Source organism: Ambystoma mexicanum, chromosome 2p (assembly GCF_040938575.1).
Source record: "Ambystoma mexicanum isolate Mex_15411 chromosome 2p, UKY_AmexF1_1, whole genome shotgun sequence".
NCBI classification, from domain to species: domain Eukaryota; kingdom Metazoa; phylum Chordata; class Amphibia; order Caudata; family Ambystomatidae; genus Ambystoma; species Ambystoma mexicanum.
In genome coordinates this window covers 1,456,889,632-1,456,912,183 of record NC_090923.1, presented here as the reverse complement: position 1 = coordinate 1,456,912,183, position 22,552 = coordinate 1,456,889,632, and the positions used below count along the sequence as shown (strand labels likewise).

At 45.9% G+C, this 22,552-nt stretch overlaps 1 protein-coding gene across 2 annotated transcripts in view; it reads right to left on the bottom strand.

Annotated features, from left to right (window-relative positions):
* Positions 1 to 22,552, bottom strand: part of SMIM22 (small integral membrane protein 22) — a 166,432-nt gene that overhangs the window by 28,756 nt on the left and 115,124 nt on the right. For both annotated transcript variants that reach the window (XM_069646030.1, XM_069646029.1), the window contains one exon: positions 1,721 to 1,809. In XM_069646030.1, coding sequence (XP_069502131.1) covers positions 1,721 to 1,809 — 89 coding nt within the window. The remainder of the gene's footprint in view (positions 1 to 1,720; positions 1,810 to 22,552) is intronic.

The following is a 22,552-nucleotide window of genomic DNA, read 5'->3' as shown; positions in this document are numbered from 1 at the left end:
CACCTTTCTACATTTAGAAGAGATGTCCACTGGCTTAAGATCAATGACAGGATCCTTCTTAAAACACACTCACTCACGTTGAAATGTCTGAACAACATAGCTCCACCTTATCTCATAGAAAGAATAAACAAGAGCCCTATGAGATCTGCCTGTGAGGTGGAAGCAGTGGCAGCCGCCCTGGATACTGGGAGAAAGGAGGGGGTTGCGGAAGGGGCCCGTCAAGTGCTGGCCATCAATGAAAAGAGACAGACTACAGATCCCATAATGCCCCACGAAATACTGCATCAGGGGGGAGGCACACCGATGGATAAAGAAAGGAAAAAGAGGAAAAGGAGAACCGGGTTTCCTTATGTTAGAACCGCCCGAACACAAGCAAAGTACAGGGTTAACCCACAGTGGACGGAGCAGGGAGGAGGTGGGGAATCAGAATCAGGTGTGTTAAAACCGTTGCTGAGAACACATGGGGCAGATTACGGGGGAGGGGCAGGACAGGGGTTAAATGCAACTCCAAGAGACTCAGGAGGCGTCTTATCTTGCAGGAGCAGCGTGTCGCGAGAGACGCCGCACCCGAGTGGAGTGAGACCAGCCAAGAATACGAGTGGGCTTACTAGTAATAAGCGGAAAGCCCACAGATTGACGCCGTACCGGGTCCAAGGTTCAAGACATTCCAGTGGAGAGAAACGGCCGCCGAAGAAGAAGGATTCGGAGGGGTGAAGTGTGTACTATTGCCATTTGTTATTTTTTGTTTTCATGGCCGGCGGACAGGTTTGAAGGGTGAAAGCCTGTAATCGCCTGGCTGTTATTTTGGAACTAATTAAGCCCAGCAGCGTCATCAGTTGGCTGAAGTTATTGACCTGTAACCAGTATTTGTTGTGCAATAAACCGCTGTGAAAGGAAAATCTTGTTTGTCTCCGGCTGACTACTTAACACTGCCAATGCCTACTCCTTAGAGATCCCCAGATTTAAATGTTCCACTGCTGGCAGATCTAGCTTCCCGGTCATACCCGCGCAATCCTGGAATGCACTTCCCTTAGATCTCAGAATAGATCAAACGTACTCCAGATTTAGACGGAAAGTCCTCACCTGGATACGAACAAATGACGCCTAACCTGTCTCATCCGGCAAGGGTAGTGTGACTATATTTGCCACCTAATGCCAGTCAGGACTTACCATTCTTATTTGTGCTTATGACCAATGCTTCACCTGACTGCAATCTCGCAAGGCCATATGTGACCACTACTCACTGTACATATTAATGATTACAATCTTGTAATGCCATATGCTACCGCCATTCTCTGTACATATTAATGTGGCAGCAATTATGTATATTTCCTGTAACTATGTACCCCACTTATGTAACTAAGCTTTAAGCCTACTTGTCACTTTGCGCCCAGCTACCTAAGGGTTTGGTGCGCTTCATGAAATAAATAAACAAACATTCAGCATTTCCTTTCCTGCCTGCACTGAATGAAGAATTTAAAAAACAGGGCAACTACAATATTTAATTAACAATAGAGGTATTTTCAAGTTGCTATAGTTATAGTGTGTCCAGTTGAATACTAGACAGGTGGGAACCCTAGTTGACGGGGGAAGAAAAGTGTAAGCCATGGGACAAGACTGGTGATGCTAGCTAGAAGTGAGTCAGCAAAGCCGTGAGGACTGGAGCAGAAAAGAAATACACATGCTAGGGCCAGGAGGCAGTAGAAATTTCAGGACTTACTGTCTGTTTTTGATTGGACGATTCACAGTCACAGCAGCAGCAACAGCAGCAACGAATAAGAACCAGGATAATCATCAGCAGGACGGCTCCTATAAAGGGAGCAAGCAAGAGGTCAGTAGAGGCTATCTCCTAACTGTGCCTAGTGTCAGTGCCTGCAGGAAAAGTAGACAAATACCCACCTTCAGTTTCCGGACTTTTCAAAGCAGACTGACAGTACATTCCAAACTTTCAACTGCTGATTAATAAACTCCTATGAATGTTTCAATTTTTTAACACTTCAACAATGTGGTAACATTGGGGTCTTGAACTTTAGTATTTTGGGGCGTCGACATTTTAGCATTCTCTATTTTGGTGTGTTTCCCCTGCAAGGTAGTGGGAGTTGCGGTGAGGGTGGAGTGAAGCATAAGGGGGTGAAGGTAGTGGTAAGAGATGGGTGGCGAGAGTGTGGTAAGGCACAGATTGAGAAGAGGAGTACAGTGAGAGGTGAAAAGAGGTGTGTAGTGAAGGGTGAGGATTAAGGTGAGAGGAGAAGGAGAGGGAGCGTGGAGACCAGAGGGACAGAGGAGGAAGAGAGGGAGTGATAGATGGGTGGGGAAGAAAGAGAGGGGGCAATTGGCGAGGAGACTGTAAGGAGGAGAGTGTCTGAGCTGGCACGATCTTAAAAACATCTTTTGAAATCTGTGAAAAGGTCGGGGCCTTCTTAGGAAGTCCCAGAGTGAGAAAGATGGATTTGGCTCCAGCCTTTAGGCCTCCAACGATAGCCAGCAAGTTTTTAGACAATGAGAAAGATGGATTTGGCTCCAGCCTTTAGGCCTCCAACGATAGCCAGCAAGTTTTTAGACAATCGCGATTACTGATCTCTAGTGACTATCACCTTAAGATAGACAATCCTGGGCTAGGGGGAGGAAACCCACAGGAAAATGAGAAGGGCATGACCATTACTTGAAAGCCCTTAAAGAAAACTTTGTACTGTCTTTGAGACTTTGTGTGCTCTTGAGGCCATCGGTGTCAATAGGCAATAATGTATTAAAAAGGACTACAATGTAGCATACTGGCAGTGTGTACCCCATTACATCCACCCTGAGCTTGCTTGCTCCACTTGTTTAAAATCAGTAAAGCTGCCCCCAACACCTCCCATTCACAACTGACTTAGTGCTAAGTGCAGAGACCTGACATACACTTCTAAGGCCAACAGAGACACCGGGGGCACTTGTGGCTGTGGGGATTATGATTTTATAGAGGAACATAGGCTTGATATGTGTTTCATCACTAAATCATGGTTCACAGATGCATCGCATGCCATGTTCCATCTATTAGTGCCTGAATGTTACTCTATCCAACACATTAATCCACTAAAGAAAGGGGGGGTGGTCTAGCCATTGTTAATAAATCTAGCTTAAGTCTCTCCTTTGGCCCTCTTGATTGGGACGACATATCCTGGGTGGGTCATATGATAATCGAGCATTTTCCTTCTGTATCATATAAAATATTATTGGGGTATAGACCGTCGGGTCCCGCTAAAGTTTTTCTAGAAAAACTGGATCCATACTTACCCACTATAAGTATTAAACATTGTGAGTTGTCCTGCATTGGTGACTTTAAAATACGGCTGGATGATCACAATGCCCCAGATTCGAAGGAATTGTCACAGATTCTGAACAGCCATGGTTTGAAGCCACTTGCTTAGACTCTATTTTGGCTCGCTGTGTAGATATTAATATGACTGACACACTGCCCGTTACATCGTCAGATCATTTTATCAGGCTATTTTCTTTTGACACTAATAAGCTATGAGGATCGGCTTCTCCCCTAGCCTGCGTAGTTGCGTGTAGCAGGCCTAAAGGTTTAATGTCTATTCCAGGACCTCCACTGAGCGAGGGCCTGGAGTCCTTAAAAGGGGACTACTTTTTTCACATGGAGCACCTATTATGAATTCCATCTGTACTAAATTTGCTCCCTGCGTACAGCAATGGGTGAAACCGAAATCTAAACCGTGGTTTTCTCGCAATCTTGCTATGCTAAGAGCAAATTATAGAGCATTAGAAAGGAAATGGAGGAAACTCAGAACCTGTGATATGGCTATGGCGAGAAGAAAAGCACTGAAAGACTATAAGGGGGCTATGTTTAAAGCCAATTCAATCTTTCTGTGCAACAAGATTGGGCTAGCCAATAATAGACCTAGAGATCTTTTCTGTTCTTGCAAATTTCACCCAACATTCTAACACCTCCTCGTCCACAGAACCTTCAGTCAATCAAGCTAACATTTTCAATACATTTTTTGCTAATAAAATTAAAACCATTTAGAAGGAATTGTACAGAACAGGTCAACAGTCCAGAACCATAACTTGGTACTCGAGTCAGAGGGTCACTCTGTGGCTGATGAAGGCACATCAATATACAGAAGACCAGTTTGACTTTAAAACAGTCCCAGAGGCTATCTTAAAATTAATGGAAATCGTTAAACCCACCAATGACCTGCCTTTTGATTTACTGGCATGTGCTGCCCTATGTCTGGCCCCGAGATCTCTGGGTTTATTACTTGGTTTGTCAATGCCTCTGTAGCACAGGGTGCATTGCCAGTCAGGCAAAAAAAATCCATTATAACGCTGTTGCTGAAAGAAATCGAACCTGATTGCTAACGATCTTAAGAACCTTTTGTCCAGTGACTGGATTGCCTTGGCCTGCCAAAGTCCTGGATAATATTGTCACAGCTTAGCTTCAGGACCACGTATAAAAACTCTGTCTACTAGACCGCAATCAATGTCCGTTCCAGACACGGTAGAACACAGTATCATTTTACACCGCTTAAAGAGTGTTGGAAATGTCTCGGCGAATGCCTTGATATGGTTTGATTCTTTCCTGTCAGAAAGACCGGCAGCAGGCCAGATTGTGGAGCTTCCTGTCAGATTCCCTTTCTCAAGAGTGTGGGGTACCGCAGGGGTCATCCCTTTCACCCCTGCCTTTTAATATATACCTGCAACCATTGGTGAGTATTCTGAGGAGTCATGGGGTTCAGTTTCAGTTTTATGCGGACAACACACAGGTTTTCGTGAAGTTGGGGGTTTTTAGAGATTCATTCCTCAGAGTCGGGCAGTGCCTGGATGATGCGGGAAGTTAGATGGCATCGAATTGGCTTCAGCTTAATCCCAGCAAAACAGAGGTGGCATTGTTTGGCCCAAAACATCTTTTGTCAGACAGTGAGAAGTGTCTGCCCACACCTTGTTTTGGGGGCTCTAATCTGGAATTTGCATCGAAAATGTAAAACTGTTTGTCTATGGCAGGACAACCTTGGTTACGAGTCTTAGGTTGGAGAGAAAGACAATCAGTTTTTTATTCTTTGCGGCATCTTCGGACTGCTTTGCCGTACTTACCATCTAATGGTCATGCCAGTGTTGTAGGGGCTTTGGGCAATTCGAAGTTGGACTATGGCAACAGCATGTCAGCTGGAATCCCTGGTAAACATCTGTCTCGCCTTGTGAAAGGTGCAAAATGCAGCAGTGAGCCTTATCTACAAAGTGCCAAAGTCTGCCCACATTTCTACCCTACGGTGTGCACCACATTGGCTGCCAGTTAAGGATAGAATCAATTTTAAAATCTTGTGCATGGTCTACAAATGAAAAACCTGGCACCTTCTGATTTGGCCAATACATTGTTGAGCTATCTGCCTTTGTGTACACTACGTTCAGCCAACAAAGCTTTAGTAGTGGTTCCATCTTCCCTCTGTGAGCCGAGGGGTGACGGATGATTTTCAGTTTATGGCTCCAAGCTCTGGGATCCTCTCCCATTCAAGTTAAGAACTAAGGACTCTCTTATGCAGTTCCACAAAGCCTTGAAAACGTTTCTTTTTAAATGACTCTCACTGGATGGTACGGTTTTCACTGTCTATGTTTTACACTTGTGTATGAGCGCGATATAAATAAAATATCAAATAAAATAAAATCAAGCATCTTTGTCTCCTTCGGTTATCATCTGCACTTTGATGCGATTAATTACGCTCAGCTGCACATTATAAATGCTTCAAAAGCAAAATCAAAGGGAACCCCTGCCTTAGCAGTAGACAGAAATGCCCCATGAAAAATTGTAAACCCCGACCTTTACAAGACAGAAAGAGGCAATAAGTTAGAGGTGCACAGAACTCTGCCTGAGTTTACCATTGTAGTCTCTACACTAGCAGCAGGGCGCCCCAAGTCTGTATTAGAGAGCAACACATACGGACCTATCACGCACCACATGGTGGCTGTCAGCAAGTTGAGAATTGTTAGTGGAGAGGGATTGGCCAGGAACCTGGGATTCAATTAAGCAAAATAAACTCAATGCAAAATTCTATGAAAGAAATTTCAATAAAGAAAATATACAGAACTGTTCACAAACCCAAACCGTTTTGTGAACAGTTCTGTATATTCTCTTTATTGAATTTTTTTTCATGTAATGTACTAAGGAAGTTGTAAGAAAATAAATTTAAAAAGGCAGCCAAACCTGTTTGTGCAGAGAGATCGGTCCAGCCATGGGTTTCAATTAGGGTAATTATCAGTATTTTTTATTAGTATTTATTAGTATTTTGTAAAATTAAAAACACAGTGTAATGGTGTCCGGAACACCATTTGATCCCATATAGATTACCCATCCTGGACACCTTGATAGATGGGCAGATTACCTCAAACTCCCAAGTAAGTGGATGGAACTTCATGGCCAACCCAGCTGCAAGGTTAATTGCCATTCTAATTGTACTGTACTTTGACTGCATGTTGTGTAGTTGTTCTGTGATGTTTGGGGATGTGTGAAGAAAAGCAGCAAAAGCTCCAAAAATGATAGCGAGGAATAGAAAATGTGACTGCATTGAGGCAATAATAGAGGTCAATTGTAAAAAGGCTTGGGAGGAGGTTCACTACGCCATCAAATGTCATGTGCTTGCCAACTGTACAGAAGGTTAACAAATACATACTGTAGTACATATGTATTTGCAAGGCGCCCTCACCTCATAACCAAACAAACATAAAATTCTAAGGTAAAAATTATATAAAAAATGCATCCCAAAACAAAGTGAACTTTGCACTAAAGAGACACCACTGGAACATGCAAAAGCGTAATGTGCTAAGCAAGTAGGTGAGAAGATAAAAAAATTGACAGAATATTCAAGGAAATTAATTTAGAAAGGAGGCACGAACTGTTTCCAATTATTTGTTTTTTCGTCAAAACCAAAAACCAAAACTGTTAAGAAGGGTACCATGCTTTTTTATATTCTTTAGCTGTGGAAAATAAAAATAGGCGCTGTTTAACGAGATTAGAACAGTGAATTCTCAGGTCAAGAAGTATGAACAAAGCTGTGTCCCACTGACCCCCTAAGCAATTTCAACGCAAACTAATACTTGGGTTAAGTCGGATTTGTATGTCACATGCTTGCTTTTTGATAGAGAGTGCCCTCGTTTGGGGAGAGAGGGCATGTTTGCAATGGTCCGTGCTTGCACAATAACACTGTTATTAGCTATACAAGTCCAGCACCACACTGTACACACTGGCAGCACGATTTTGTTCTAGCACCACAAATGGGGAAAGTGCAGCTAATGGTGGCTTTAGATAAAGGCCTATCGACAAAAGAGAATAAAAAAGGATGCCTGGCATAATATCTTGCTTGGGGCGGCCTCATTCACTCATGGGCGCAGGACACAAGAATACAGCCACACAGGTGATCAGTTGGCATGTAACTGCTGTTTATTAACTGCTACCCCTTCCTCATCCGTGATGGTCACATATCACACTGACAGTACATCGCTGTCTGAAGAGATTTGAAACGGCACTGATAGGTATGGTAGAGAAACATTTAAACCCAGCCAATATGGGAAACCATGGAGTCAGTTATGTAAATATAGATGAGTAGAAAGGTAGAGGGATAGTTCAACAATTCATCCAGACTAATAGTTCATTAAGAAAATATACCAATTTATTCAGAACTTCATATTAAAAACAACACATACTATCCTCTCATCAAGCCCTTGAATTATTCCAAAAGCTACTACCGGCTAAAATAGGTAATTTACACTCTTCAACCGACAGATACCGTTGCCCTCAATCAAACGAGGTACACACTACAAGTGATGCAACAGCGAGTAGAAGATTAATTCTTATCCTATTGTAAGCACCCAGAGAGCGTGGGGCGATTAAGACCAGTAGACACCTTTGTTCTACAGGTAAGCAGATACTTATTAACAGATGTGATTATTAAAGAGAGAGTAAGGAATATAAGTTCTACACTGAACATGCAGTCTGATACATTTTATATGTATCCCTATAGACCTATGACCCATATTGGATTATTAACTAAGCACCTGAAGGGTTGATTCATCCACTTGGAATCCTTTTGAAGAATGCAGCCACTGACTGGGCGAGGTAATCCATTTCCCTTATCCAAGACGTGTAGCAGAATTCTGCTTGAAGGTAACTTAGCACCTATAGCTCATACCTATTCATATGCTTTGTCAACAGTTTTCCAGAATTCGAGCAGTAATAGCGATCAAGAAGGGAAGATCAATTCAGATTCACCCTTAAAGTCACAGTGACCCAACTCTATTCTCCTGAAGAATGTTCCACACTAAACCAGAGAACAGAAACATGTCGAGAGTTAGAATATCTGAATGTTTGTATTAGATCATCATTTTTATCAACTAGAAACAGCCACAGTTGAATAGAATATCCACAAATCCTGATGCGTTGATGATATACTTATTCATTTATAGCAATTCTGTAATTCAACTACAGGGATTTTTTGTCACTAGTACTTTGTTTTAAGTCTTTTACAATATGTTTACCACATGATACGTACATGAACTTGAAAAGTTTAATAATGATTTCAATATGATGTTCTGAATAAATTGATATATTTTCTTAATGAACTTTTAGTCTGGATGACCTGTTGAACTATCCATCTACCTTTCCACTGATTTATATTCCCATTGCTCCCAAACAAAGGTAGGGATTTCATCATTTTCATAGTGTTATTTGGGATTCCCTACAATTGTATGTGGCAGTTATGTGTGGGTCCCTCCCCAGTGCATTGCCCTTTTAAGACGGGCCATGACTTTGTCATGGCCTGACCGAATAAAAGGAGCTCCTGCATGCACGTGCCTCAGTACGGCTGCTGAATCCAACAATGGAAGTCCTGTGTCTTTCTCTCATTTCAGGCCTGCAGACCCACACCGTGTGACCACCATCCTGCAGCCCCACACCATGTGATCACTGTCCTGCAGGTCCCTGCTGGCCTGGGCCCCCAAGGTCAGCCTGGGTCAAACCAGGCCACCCTCCATCTAGTATGCTACCGCCATCCATGGTGTACCCGGCAACAAGGCCTGTGTCCTGACGGCCAACAGGGTCCCGCCCTGTGACAACCTGTAAATCTGGGTGATTCCGGCACATCCATAAAGGTGCTGGCCCCCAGCACCAGGAGTCCGGCCGTGTGACTGCCACCGGCCCGCCCAACAATGGCGACGAGGGAGAAGTACCCCCGCGGTATGGTCGTCCACCCGAGGGGAAGAATGGTGAAGCGGCATCCAGTGCTGCAAAGGAGGGAGTGGTCGCCCAGCACCCTGCCAGCAAGTCTGCCCCGGCCGTGGGACTCTTTGAACAGGATGCTCATGCGGCCGGGGTGAAGGTAAGCCTGCAGTCCTTGTGGTGCCTGCCGACCCTGCAACATCCGCTGCCAAGTGATTTGTTTGGTTTCCTCCCGCCAGAGGGAGAATGTGCCAAGCTCTGTGATCGCGGGCTCCAAAGTAAAATGTAGCGGAAGAGGCATCTGCCGCCGGAGAGAAGAAAAGTGCCCCCAAACCAAGTGTAGTCACCAAACTGCCTCTGCCACAGTATGGAGGAAGAGCGCAGTGCTGGCGGCGCTGCCACAATGAATAAAGAAATCTCCCACCAGAGAGTGAAATGGGGGTGAGCGTGCACCGGCCCCTGCCAAGTAAAGGAAAGTGCTTGCTTGCTTTATGAGCAAGCCGAAGGTGTGTGCGGGCCAGCCCTGTTGGCCGCAAGTGATCCTGCTGCCAGTTTGCCGGTCTCTGTGCCGGCAGGCCCTGAGAGATCCCAGGCCCACCAGCGGTGAGCGCATACAATGATGCATGTCAGAGCAAAAGGAAAAATGTAAAGAGATCCATGCCCGCGCACCCCACCTGCAAATCCTGGGCCAGCTGGGCAGTGAATATTAATATGCTCTGAGATCAGAGTTTTTTGAAAGGACAAAAATTAGAAAATGTGGAGCGGGAAATGCTCTCCATGGTCAGAGCTGTGTGAAAAGAAGCCCCAGAAGAATACCGGGCCCAGCTGGCGGTGAGTGAAAGGAATGAAGCGTTGAGCGTTGGACCTATGAAAATAATATGTATGGGCCCCCTCCAGATCCCGGGCCTATCGGTGGTGAAGTCTGCAGCAGCTCCACGCTGGACCCTGATTGGCCAGGTTGGGACTCATTACACACCTTCCCAGGGCAGCCCTTTGCCCGGCAGCCCCAGCGACTAAGGGTGGCTCCAACTGAGGCGGCTCCAGAAGGTGTCTGCAGGTGTCAGCAGGGGATGCCAGTGGTCAGCCGTCAACCAGCAGTGACTACCCAAGTAGGTGTGGAACAGGCAGGGGGTACAGCAATCACTGTACTCTGGAAGCCCTGCCACTCTACTTACTATCAAAAACCTATGGACCAGGATGTCAAAACTAACCTGCTTAACAACCAGACAGGATTGTGAATGTTAGACATTGCCACTGGCATTTCAAACGGTGAATATTGGCTCATGTCACATCTAGACAGGACTACTGAGTTCTCTAGCTGTGTTCTCTCCCCTATGTAAACTGCTTTGTGAAACTAGGCCTCTCTCCCACTATACAGGATTCTCAAATCTAGGTGTGTTATCCCTTCTAATCTTGTACTCAAACTTCATTGTGAAACTTAGGCCTCTCTCCCTCCCACTATACTCCTGTACTCAAACTGCATTGCGAAACTTAGACCTCTCTCCCAATATATACAGTTCTTGAATCTGGGCATGGCCCCGTCTCGGCCTATTGGGTTGCCAAAACCTATCTGTACCGTGAAAACTAGCCCTCTCACCAGCTATAAAGGAATCCCAAATTTAGCTGCAGTCCCTTTCTCAGCATATTATATTGTGAAACCTCCAGCCGAATAACTTCCAAGACTACGGTACGTATACGCACCACTAGAACACTGCTATGGCTAAGCACATCCGGTCTAGCAACAAACATAGCCCTCCAGACTAAAACACCTAACTTACCTCAACACCTCTGCCACTAGCATACAGCGACTACCATCCGAAAGGAACTCGGTATAGCTGGCCATACATCGACTCTCTATACAATAGCAATCTATCGCAAACCACCAACAGGGCCCACCCAGGTGCCTGGCCCCTCTTTTGGGCGTTTAGTCGAGCCTAGCCAGCCGCCTAATTCCTAGAACGGTGAAATACACACACACACACAAATCTCCTAAACTAAAACCCCTTCAAATTTTTCACCACATTGACTACGGTCACAAAAGGCATTCCTACCAGAAAGCGCATTGAGGCCACACAAGTGGGGAAAGTGTGCTATCTAAATATCCAAATACAATACAATACAGCCAACTGAGTGAGCACGGGCTGCAAGGGTGACACTGAAAGAGCATATTATTAACTTGTTCAATAGTTGGAATTCCCTGACAGATGGCTCCTCCACTGACGGTGACAGGGAGAAATAATAGGAACATCTCAGAAACTGTAACAAAAGGCAAAGTAATACAGCACACCAAACAGGATAAGTGGACATTCCTGTTTGCCATTTCACACACTCATGGACAAAGAACATGCTCTTTGCCCAGCCTGCTTATGCCTCGTCAGATAACTAATCTAAGTCACCATTAATTGAGAGAAGGGTCGGCGCTGCACATCCTGGCACCGTAAGTTCATGTAACGCTCCTGCCTGGTAGAGAAGAGTGGATGGTGCCACTCCATTAAGATACCACCCCTGCCTGGGTCAACACTCCTGACTGGGGAGGCTGAAGTGAATGCAGCCCGCAGATCATCCCCAAACAGACTGCACCTGCTGCACTAAGGTGAACATCTCCTCCCTGGGTGGGGAGAGACTAGAAGCAGTCTCCTGCTGCCGTGGGAAGATCACCACGGGCAACTGCCCTGCCGACAAGTAGACGGCCCCAGCACCTCAAGCCTCTCCCATCGCTGCGGCTCTCACCCTGAGAGAGTGCTTGTGCAGCCAGGTCACAAGGATGACTGCAGGACCTCCTGCCTGGGGGAGCAGAATAAGGAATGTGGCCTTGACACCCGCCACCAAGAAGTAGTGTAACAAGCAAGTGAGGACTGCAGCTCTGTATGAGTACTTGTGCGTCCTCTTGTGCCACTACATTAAAGTGACACTCCTGCCTGGGGAGCGTGGCCAAGAAGAGGGGGTGAGTAACATGCTGCCACCCCATGCCCTGTCAACATCAAGAGGCATTCCCGCCTGGGGGAGCCTGAATGTGGCGCAGCCTAGACGCCCTACTACCCGCGTCTCGCTGCCTGCCCCAACATCCAGGGACTAAGCCAGTATCTTGTTGTCTGCACCAACAACAAGGGACTAAGCCAGTGGCTGTCTGCCTGCCCCCACATCAAGGCTCTGAGCCGATGATGCCCAAGGTGCTTCCGGGTGCAGCTTTGCCGGCTGCAGAACTGTGCAATCGACTATCCTGAACAGATACTGATACACGTTTGAACTGGTCTTCCTGCAGCCCCGCAGATGCTTAAAGGGGATTCAGTATACATGCATTTTGATGCTGTGTGACTGCATGCCATGTATATGCTCAAAGTGGTCTCAGTAAAAATGGTTATGTGAAGCTGTGCTCCTGCAGATTGTTGGTAAGCTCTAGGTAGAGCCAGTAGCAGACAATAGTGTCATCCAGTGATTGAAGTTCCACACACCACACATGATGCAGCCATGGCCCGACTGAATAAAAGGAGCTCCTGCATGCACGGTCCTGCAGGTCCCTGCTGGTCTGAAGCCCCCAGATAAGCCTGATGCCCTGGGTCTGCCCAGTCCACCCACTATTTAGGATGCTCCCGGCATCTATGGTGACTCCGGCACCAAAGCCCGTGTCCTCAAGGCCAACAGGGTCCCGCTCGGCAACCACCTGTAAGACTGGGTGCTCCTGGTATATCCATAAAGGTGCTGCCCCACAGCACCGGGAGGACGACCATGTGACTGCCCCCCCCCCCACGCCCAACAATACTGTCTGCATATATAGAGATTGTCTGTGTCAAATTGCACTATTCCCCTGTTCTTGCTGTTTGTGTTACCTCCTCATGCTCTTTCTTATGAGACCATCCTGATCCAGTACACGACGCATCTGTAAATCTTTAATAGCTGCAAAAATCTTGTTAATTTCAAGTGCGGATACATGAGCCTCCTTAACATCAGCCGGGTGGCTTGGCACATTTGCCCACTCAAGGAACTGTCCCAGGTACATCAAATTCCCCACAGTGCAAGGCCTATAGAAATGGGTGTCATGTGGGGTTTGCCTGGAGTAGCCGCTGGTAAGCCTAGAGAGTCCCTTGCCACCGTTGATGCTGTCCCTGTAATCCCAGGCTCAAGATCACAGTGGAAGTCCTATGGAAATAATGTAAACTCTGCTTCATAGACCATAGTTTACTTTCAGACACTCCTTCTCATTGTTCCGTCTTTAGCCTCTCGGCAGCTTCCTAATGGCTACTAAGCAGCTTAAGGAGGGAAAAGTGGCTGAGCACCTCTTATCTCCCTCACTGGATCAGAAAGATTCTGATACGGTGCAAGAGGGAGCAGCAGCAAGCCCCAGATGAGAGGCTGTTGCATTACCTCTGAGTCCATTAGAAGAAGCTGGTGATGCGGAAGAAAATGCTTATGGTGGTGTGTTTCCATGGAGTGGAGGTTGCAAGCAAAGGCAGGGATTGTAGGTATTTAGAGACCAAAAGAAGGAGTTGCATATAGCAAGCTAAGCAAGTGCCAGTGCATGGTTTTGGGGTAGGGGATTAGGGCAGGAGCCATATACCATGAATTTGAGTTATTAACTATTATGTACTGTAATTACAGAGGCATTTGAGGCTACACTTGGCATGGATGGGAGCATGTGTATGTGTGAGACTATTCCTCACATATTGTGGCAATATCATGCTGTGGAAGAAATGGAGTCCACAAAAAAAAATTTCAAACAGTAGCATGGAACAGAGGCAGTTTTATTACTTCGCAGTGAATAAAAAACAGCAGTACATCCCCGTCTAAACCTCCAACTGAAACACAACCTGCACCCACCAAATCACACTCCTATATAGGAAAACACAAGTTGACAATGGGTTTTCTTATCATTATGAGGTCACTCGGCCTTGGATGAATTACTAGCCCTGCGAAGATGCAGTCACCCGCTTCAGAGGCAAATCACTCTCAGTCCGTCATTGCTTTCGTCCTTAGTGCACCTTCTCGTTCTTGTGCACTAGCTGCGTCCTATTACAGGACAGAAATCTTCTTGAAATGCCCATAAACTTGGGGCGATCTGCCACCTTCCTCCCATCCTGGGTAATCAGTATCTCTCCACCAGTCAGTATCCCATACACAGTCCTTCATTGTTATAGTTATGACTCTAGCGCCATGGCCCTAAAGCGCAGTCAGCATATTATCGTGCCATCAGCAGTTATGGCTTGAAACCTCATTATATTGTATCAGCAGCTGTAAGAGCTATGGTCTCATGTAAACGCACCAGCAACCCTAATGGTTATGGTCTCATAATACTGTTCTTTTACCAAGCATGCTCAAAATATTCAAGCTACCATTTTCTAGTCTCTTAACATGCTCCCCCACCTCCCTAATCTCTTTTTTGAACTTCTCTTCTCTTAGCGCTCTTTCTTTCTTCTTGGCAGCTCCCGCCACTATTAACAATCCCCTTAAGTGTCATGATCTGACCACCCCAGCAGTCGTATAGAGGCTTCCTCCACTACAAATTCTTGTCCATTTCCAACAGAATGTGGTCAATACGTGTATACGTTTGATGGGGGATAGAGTAGAATGTATATCCCCTCCTGTTGGGGTTCACTTCCCTCCAGGCATCGAATAGGAAATACTTCCTCAATATACCCCAGTGTGAAGTTTGTCCTGGATTCCAGGGGTCATGCCCCTACCCTGACTGAACACCAATCTACTTTAGAGCCCATTACCAGGTTGAAATCCCCACTGCATATCAGTGTTCCTTCCTTCCATTGCATCAACTCCCTTAGAACTTCAGAATAAAATCTTCCATGCCCTGTGCTCGAGGCATATATCACGCAAAGTGTTAGGGCCCGGTCTCCCACTCTTACCCTTGATCGCTAACCATCTCTCCTCTCCATCTTTCCTGACTTGCAAGCCCTCTGGTCCTATTGGATTTCCTACATAGTATGCCCACCCCTCCCTCCTTACTGGCCCGAGGCCCCACACTGTGGGCCCAAGGCTCACAGCGCAGTCTCCAGAATGCGGCTTATGACCTTGAACTCTTCTCTGTGTTTATACCGTGCTTTCTGTACAAAGAGCACATCCAACCATTTCTGGTAGATTAGTCTCAACAACATGGCGCTTATACCTGGCAAGTTTAACCCATTCATATTCATTGTGCCGAATCACACAGATTCACCTATTGTCCAAGACCTGTACAATACTCATGTTTGGGTACACGCCCCTGCCATTGGTTATCCAGTTTCCTGGGTATGCTAACGCATTGAGCAATCAAACCCCACTACAACCCTTTTTGCCCTCAGCCTGCCTCCTATGCCCTGGCTCACTCCCTCTCCCTCCTACCCCCTCGCATCTTCTAACGAGATGCCCTGACCCAACCTCAGGGTCATTCAGGCAATACACTCCCCCTTTCAAGCCGCTTTCAGTGTTTCCACTCCTGCATTGCATGGTGTTCATCCTCAATCCCATCCAAAATCAAGCAAGCCGCGACCACCTCCATCCCACGATGCCCATGTCACCATCTACCCCACACCACACATTGATGATATCCCTCAACATCCACATCGGATCCCCACTTCAAATTGCACCTGTAATCGCAGGTTTTTTCGGTGACTGGGTATTAAGCCTCCTAAATCTCCTTCTCCTGCCCCTTTAACCTCTCCCGACAAACCCTCTCGGCAAAACGGAGGAATATGCACAAGGAATATTGAACAGTGGAAAGTAATGTTGTGCTTTCACAATGTACAGGAGCTTTACGGGGGCATTTAAGGCTGCAAGCCTGTACCACATCAACATATTTATCCATTTGTTGGTGATTTGTATTATGCCACATGCAAACAAGATGCTTCAGAGTACTGCAGAAAGGAGAGAATAGGGGCTCGGGAAATGGAGAGGAAACAGGGAACACGGCCAAAATGCAGAGTTTTAGAACAATTGGATGCATTAAAAATACAGTCATGAACAGCACTTTTCAGCTTTTGGAGGTACACATTATGCATTTATGTCCCCAATTCTCTTACCACTGCCCACCACTCTCGCCTCTCCTCCATTGTCAACCTTCTAGCCTTTTCAGCCCACTTTGACACAGTGGATCCACCCTCCTGCATTCAAACAGGTTACCTCCTGAGTTTCAAGGAGAATACTCAACTGGGTATCCTCCTATCTGTCTAATCACTCCTTCACCATCACATGGCACTCCAGCACCTCCTCCCCAAATCCCCTTCCCTAAAGTGTTCCTCATTGATAAGTCCTATGCGCACACTTCTTTTACCCCTATCGATCTCCTGCCTTTGTAAACTAATTTCTGCCTTTTTCTTTAACTATCACCTCTTCACAGATAATATTCAAATATTCTTCTAATTTCCCTCGTTCACCTCTATAATCTCTGAATGCATATAATACTGCGTAACCACCATCCGTCTACACTATCCTAATATAAACTCTTCCAAGCTGGAAGTCCTCTTTCTTCCTTTCTCTAAAGACAATCCCTCTCTCCCCTCTCCCATTTCTTTCCTCTTGACCGTCTCAATCACTCACTCATGTCTCTCAACCTTTCGGTTCTCTTTAAAAATGACCAAACCAAAATCTCTGGCAGTACATTATGGCCACTACCACCACAGCCAATCTCAACCTCTTAAACATTAGAAAAAGAAGCCCACACCTCATGCATCACTCAACTAAAACCCATATCTCTACTCTTGTGCTCAGCGAACTACACTGCTATGCAAGCTTACTTCTTGCTCTACCACTCTACTCTTTTCCTCCCCTCAACAAAGTTCTTAACTATGTTACACACACCCTTTTCATTCTACCCAAATTCTTCCCCAAACCTACCGACAGTCACAACGCTGGATGGCTCTCCAAGCAAAATTGTTTTTGTTTTCATTCCTGCTGTTGTCTGTAAATCCACCCATGGTCTTGCCCCTCACTACCTCACTGAATGCATCTCAGTGTACTCTTCGTGTAGAACTGTCAGCTACTTGTGTCTTAAAAACCTATCAATCCCCCACCCACACTGGGGCTCCTCCTCCTCAGCCTTTCTGTCTGCTTGCCCCAATCCACTGGGAAGCTCCCACTTTGCCTGCCAATTCTTCAGTGAAACATTTCAAAATGAGGCTTGAACTCCACTTACTAGCAATCAAAGAAGTCCCCCAAAACCCCCAACCCAAACTAACGGCCAATCCACGTCTACTGTATTCTGCTCTCAAGACTACTCTACGTAATTTGTAAATATGTAAATAGTGGTGACAGGCTCTCAATGGTAAAAATGTTATAATGTCCTCCAGTCCCTGGTTTATGTTCCTATTTTTATCCCTTCTCTCCTTGGTATACGTCATTCAGTGTAGGATGCTCTTATGTAATGGCATGTGTTCGAAATGACCCATTATTCATAATTAAATGCACACAAATTATGGTTTTGATTATCAACATTTAGACTAGCCTTGTTTAACGATTAGAGGCCCATTGACAAGGAGGTCTAATGGTTGGTTTCTTTAGAGGACTTTAAGCCTAGGAGACAAGTATTTCAAGAGATGGGTGTCCGGTTTTATGTCCATGGGATGCATTCCATAATTCATGGCCTCTGGCAGCCAGTCCTATTTTTTTCAAACCAGATGATAGGTTAGAAGAATCTATTCGAAATGTTCAACCACAGGATTCTGGATGGGGTGCATTTCTTATAGATGTTGGAGATGTAAGTGGGGTAATGTAAAGAGTCTCATGGACCTTTTAGTACTAACTTTTGGAAGCGTGCCCCTCTTTATCACCATCAGATAAGGATGCACGAAACCAGGCCATTACAGTCACTGGTCATGGCCGTAGGGCCATCAAATGGGTGAAATTGAATCGGGGGACTTCAGGCCACACCTTTACGATAATATTATCCCTTACCTCGAGAAGATTTGCTTAAATTAAGTGGAAGCCCCAAGGTGATGGGAACCTTTGGGGAAGTGGTCACAGGAATTTTCCCTTTTGTAATGAGCACCAGCAGACAAATAAAACGAAAAGCTTTAACCAGGGTTGAATGGTATGACCAGGATTGTGACGTAGCAAAACAAGAGATGGTAAGGGTAATGCAATAGATAAAGCCCTACTCTGGAAAAAAAGGTCAGATTATAAATCAATGGTTAAGTCTAAAAAGGATATTTAATGTAGGAACAAATGGGCGTCTCTGGCCTCTCCACTCGACTCAAGGGATTATGTTACATTCTGGAAGCTGGTTTCAGGTGCCGAGCTGAGAGGAAATGCAGAGATCCAGTGTAGAATAACTGCAGATACATGGCTGGACCATTTCTCTTTGTTATACGGGGGAGAGAGGGAGGAGGAACCTGTAAGAGCTATCATGGCCACCCGAGAGGATCCCGAGGAACTCTCATTTAAGATCAATGATGTGGCAATCGCCATTAAGTCACAAAAGGCATGGACGGCGGCAGGTCCTGACAAAGTGGTGATAGACCTATACAAAGAAGAACCAGCTATTTGGCCCCCTATCTTCTGGAAGCTCTTTGAAACATGCTTCATTTCTGATTCCGTCCCCATATTGTGTTGGATGGCAGAAATCGTTCCTATTTACAAAAAACGGGGTGAAGGAGGAGTGCCCGTAAATCACCACTCAATTCCCTTCTTAGATAGTACAGGTAACATTTTTGCCAATGTACTATTAGGGCAAGTATAGGCATGGGTCTCAGAAAATCAGATTATAGGCACGCTTCAGGCAGGTTTCCAGAGGGGGAAGGGTACAGTAGATCACAGCTTCCACCTATACAACATTATCCAAAAATGTACTGTCCTTAGGAAGAGGAGACTTTATGCCATGTTTGTCGGCCTTTCACTGTGCCCCACAGAATCTGTTCTGGCAAGTTATACGAAAAAGAGGAATGCCAATAGGATTATTAAGGGCCATTAAATCCCTTTACGAAGAGAAAAAGGCTGCGGTCAGAGTGGGATTGGGAGGTGAGGTCACCGATGCATGTGACGTCACCAAAGGAGTATGGCAGGGCTGCCCCCCTGGTTCCTCTCTTGTTCTGTATTTACATACAGGAAGTGGTGAAACAACTGCTGGCCGATGGCAAGGACCCGCTAAAGCTGGGCAATCTGAGATATCCTGGTCTGTTCTTTGCAGATGCTGTGATTTTGTCGACCGCTCCCCAGGGACTAAAGCAGTCACTGTTTTAGCACCTCACATTTTTCCAAGAAAGCTGTCTTTGAACACAGATAAAACAAAAACAATGGTCTTTAGGCCGAACTTTTGTAAAATTGTGAACCTTGACATTAGTGCAGGGGGGGATGCCACTAGAACAAGCAAGGCACTATGATTACTTGGGCACACGCTTCGGTGATAGTGGCAACTGGTCAAGTCAAACTACCAAAGCGACTGTCATGCTAGAAAAGTATAGTGGTGGTACCCGTGCTTTTTTTAAACGAACAGTGCTGTTTCCCCTGCCTGGATGTAACCAAGAAGCAGGCCACGGCAGCTGCCCTTTTCAGGGGAAGCATTATGGGGGTTTGTGGAAAACAAGTTTCTCAAGAGACTATTTTGTCTCCCTTTATCTATGCCTAATGCATTGCTGCATCTCGAACTTGATTTATGTCCAATTGATGTAATTGGTGCAGCCAAACCAATTCTCTATTGGCTCCGGCTTTGGGGAACGCCCAAACTTGATTGTTATAGCGCAGATGAACAAGTTACTTACCAACTGTAACGTTCTTTCGATTGGATGTTCCTCCTACGTATTCCTCATCTTATGATAATCGTATCCCAGCTTTAGCTGCTTCAGCAAAAATGTTCACCAGGGGGCGCTGTGTTCCAGAACACAGAGTCGAAGTCCCTCGAGGGCCGGCGTCGACGTCATCCGCTGCATAAAGGGCTCGAGCAGCGCCCGTTACCTCAGTTCTGTTTTTACGGTGTTCATGGTCACATCAGATGATCAGGCTTTAAGTCTTCAGGCTCTTAAGGAAGTCAGAGGGGAACTGGCGTAAACTGTACGGAGGGGTAGGATGGGAGGGTCGATGAGGAATACGTGGGAGGAACATCCAATCGAAAGAACGTTACAGTTGGTAATTAACTTGTTCTTCGAATGGATTGTGTCCTCCCACGTATTCCTCATCTTATGATAGACTCCCATAGAAGTGGTAATTTTGGAGGTGGGAGTACTAGGAATTTTAATTATGGACTGAATGAAGCACAGCTCTTGCAAATAGTCCTCCTTGGTATAAACTAGAGTCCAAGCAGTAATGCTTTACAAAGGTGTGCATTGACGACCAGGTAGCCGCAGCACAAATATCCTGCACCAGCACACCCCTCCGAAGGGCTGTGGAAGTTGCCATGCCCCTGGTTGAATGAGCCCTTAATCCATCTGGAGGCTCTTTCTCAGCTAGTTTATAGCATTCAGAGATTGCTAGAATTATCCATCTGGAAAGAGTTTGTTTAGATACTGCAAGGCCCAATTTGTGCCCACTATATCCAACGAATAGTTGGTCACATTGTCGGTGATTTGCCAATCTGGAAATATAGAAACTGAGAGCCCTTTTTGGGTCCAGTCTATGTAATCTTTCCTCTTCCTTACTAGCGTGAGGTGGAGGATAAAAGGTAAGACAATCTTTTGTGACATATGAAAATCAGACACTAATTTAGGCAAGAATGATGGCTTGACTTTTAAAATAACCTTGTCCCTATGGAAAATAGTGTAAGGAGGCTTACAGGACAGTGCCTGCAACTCACCCTGCGGGCTGATGTTATAGCCACTAACAGAATTGTTTTAAGAGTGAGTAGTCTTAATGGACAAGAATGTAAAGGCTCGAAAGGAGCACACATGAGAAATTTTAAGACTAGATTTAAATCCCTGATGGGCACCTGAAAAGGTGTCAGAGGGCATACATTTGTCAACCCTTTCAAGAATTGAATGACTAAAGGCATTTTAAAATAGGACACCTCTTCCAAGGAACGCTTAAAGATAGCTAGCGCTGCCAAGTAACCTTTTATCGTTCCAACTTGGAGCTCCAAATTGGCTAACTGTAAGAGAAAAGAAAGTACTGTTGGAGTATTACAAAGAAATTGATCCACATTCTTGATCCAATGACACCGGTACAGGGATTTTGTTGCTGGCCTTCTGGCCGAAAGCAAAATCTCCATTACGTCATCCGGGAGGTCCCAATCCTTATATCTTAGCCTCTCAGAAACCATGCGTGAAGGCTGAGTGTCTTGACCTCTGGATGGAGAACCCGACCTTCCTCTTGCGAGAGAGGATCCTCTCTTTGTGGAAGACGTATTGGAGGGCAGATGGACATGTCCAGAAGGTCCGGGTACCACGTCGTCCTGGCCCAATCCGGGGCAATTAGGATCATGGTTTTCCTGAACTTTCTCAACCTCCTGATTACGTGAGGAATCACGGGGACTGGAGGAAACGCATAAAGAAGTGGAAATACCCAGTCCACTACGAACGCGTCCCTTAAAGCTCCTCTTGGGGGAAATTCCCTTGAGCAATACAGTTTGCACTTCCGGTTGAACCCGGTCGCAAACAGATCCACTTGAGGGGTTCCCCAAAGGGCGAAGATCTCTTGAAGGACTTCCTGAGCTAGCTCCCATTTGTGGGAGACTGTGCCCTGCTCAGAGCCTCTGCTGCTGTGTTTAGCTCTCCGGTGAGGTGAACTGCTGATAGAGCGATTCCTTCTTGCATTGCCCAGAACCAGAGCTGCATTGCCTCTCTGCACAGTGGGAGTGATCCTACGCCTCCTCTTTTGTTGAGGTAGTACATGGCCACTGTGTTGTCCGTCATTATCAGGACACTCGTCCCCCGTACAGACGGCAGAAAAGCCTTCAGCGCTAGTCTGATTGCTCTCAGCTCCAAAAGGTTGATATGTAGTTTGGACTCCGATGGAGACCAATGACCGCTGATTGTCAGATCGTTGGTGTGGGCTCCCCACCCTGTGAGTGAGGCATCCGTCACTACCATTATCTCCGGCCATAGTTGCCAAAAAGGTTCCCCTTTGAGGATATTCTCCTTGCAAACCCACCATAGGAGATCTTGAGCCACTTTGGTCGGGACTTGTAGAAGGTCTGACGTCTCCCCTGAAAACTGGGACCATTAAGTCCTGAGGGCCCACTCAAGGGATCTCATCCTCAATCTGGCCTCTGGCACCAGAAAAATGCAGGATGCCATGAGGCCAAATAACCTCAAAATGTCGGATGCCGGTAGATGTTGGGCATTTTGAAATTTCATTACCATCTGCAGAATGTGGTGAGCTCTCTCCTCAGGAGGCGAGGCTTTCCCTGAGGAAGTGTCCAGGATTGCTCCGATGAATTGGGAGCTTTTGGCTTGGAATCATTTGTGACTTCTTGTAATTGAGGGAGAAGCCCAGACTGTGTAA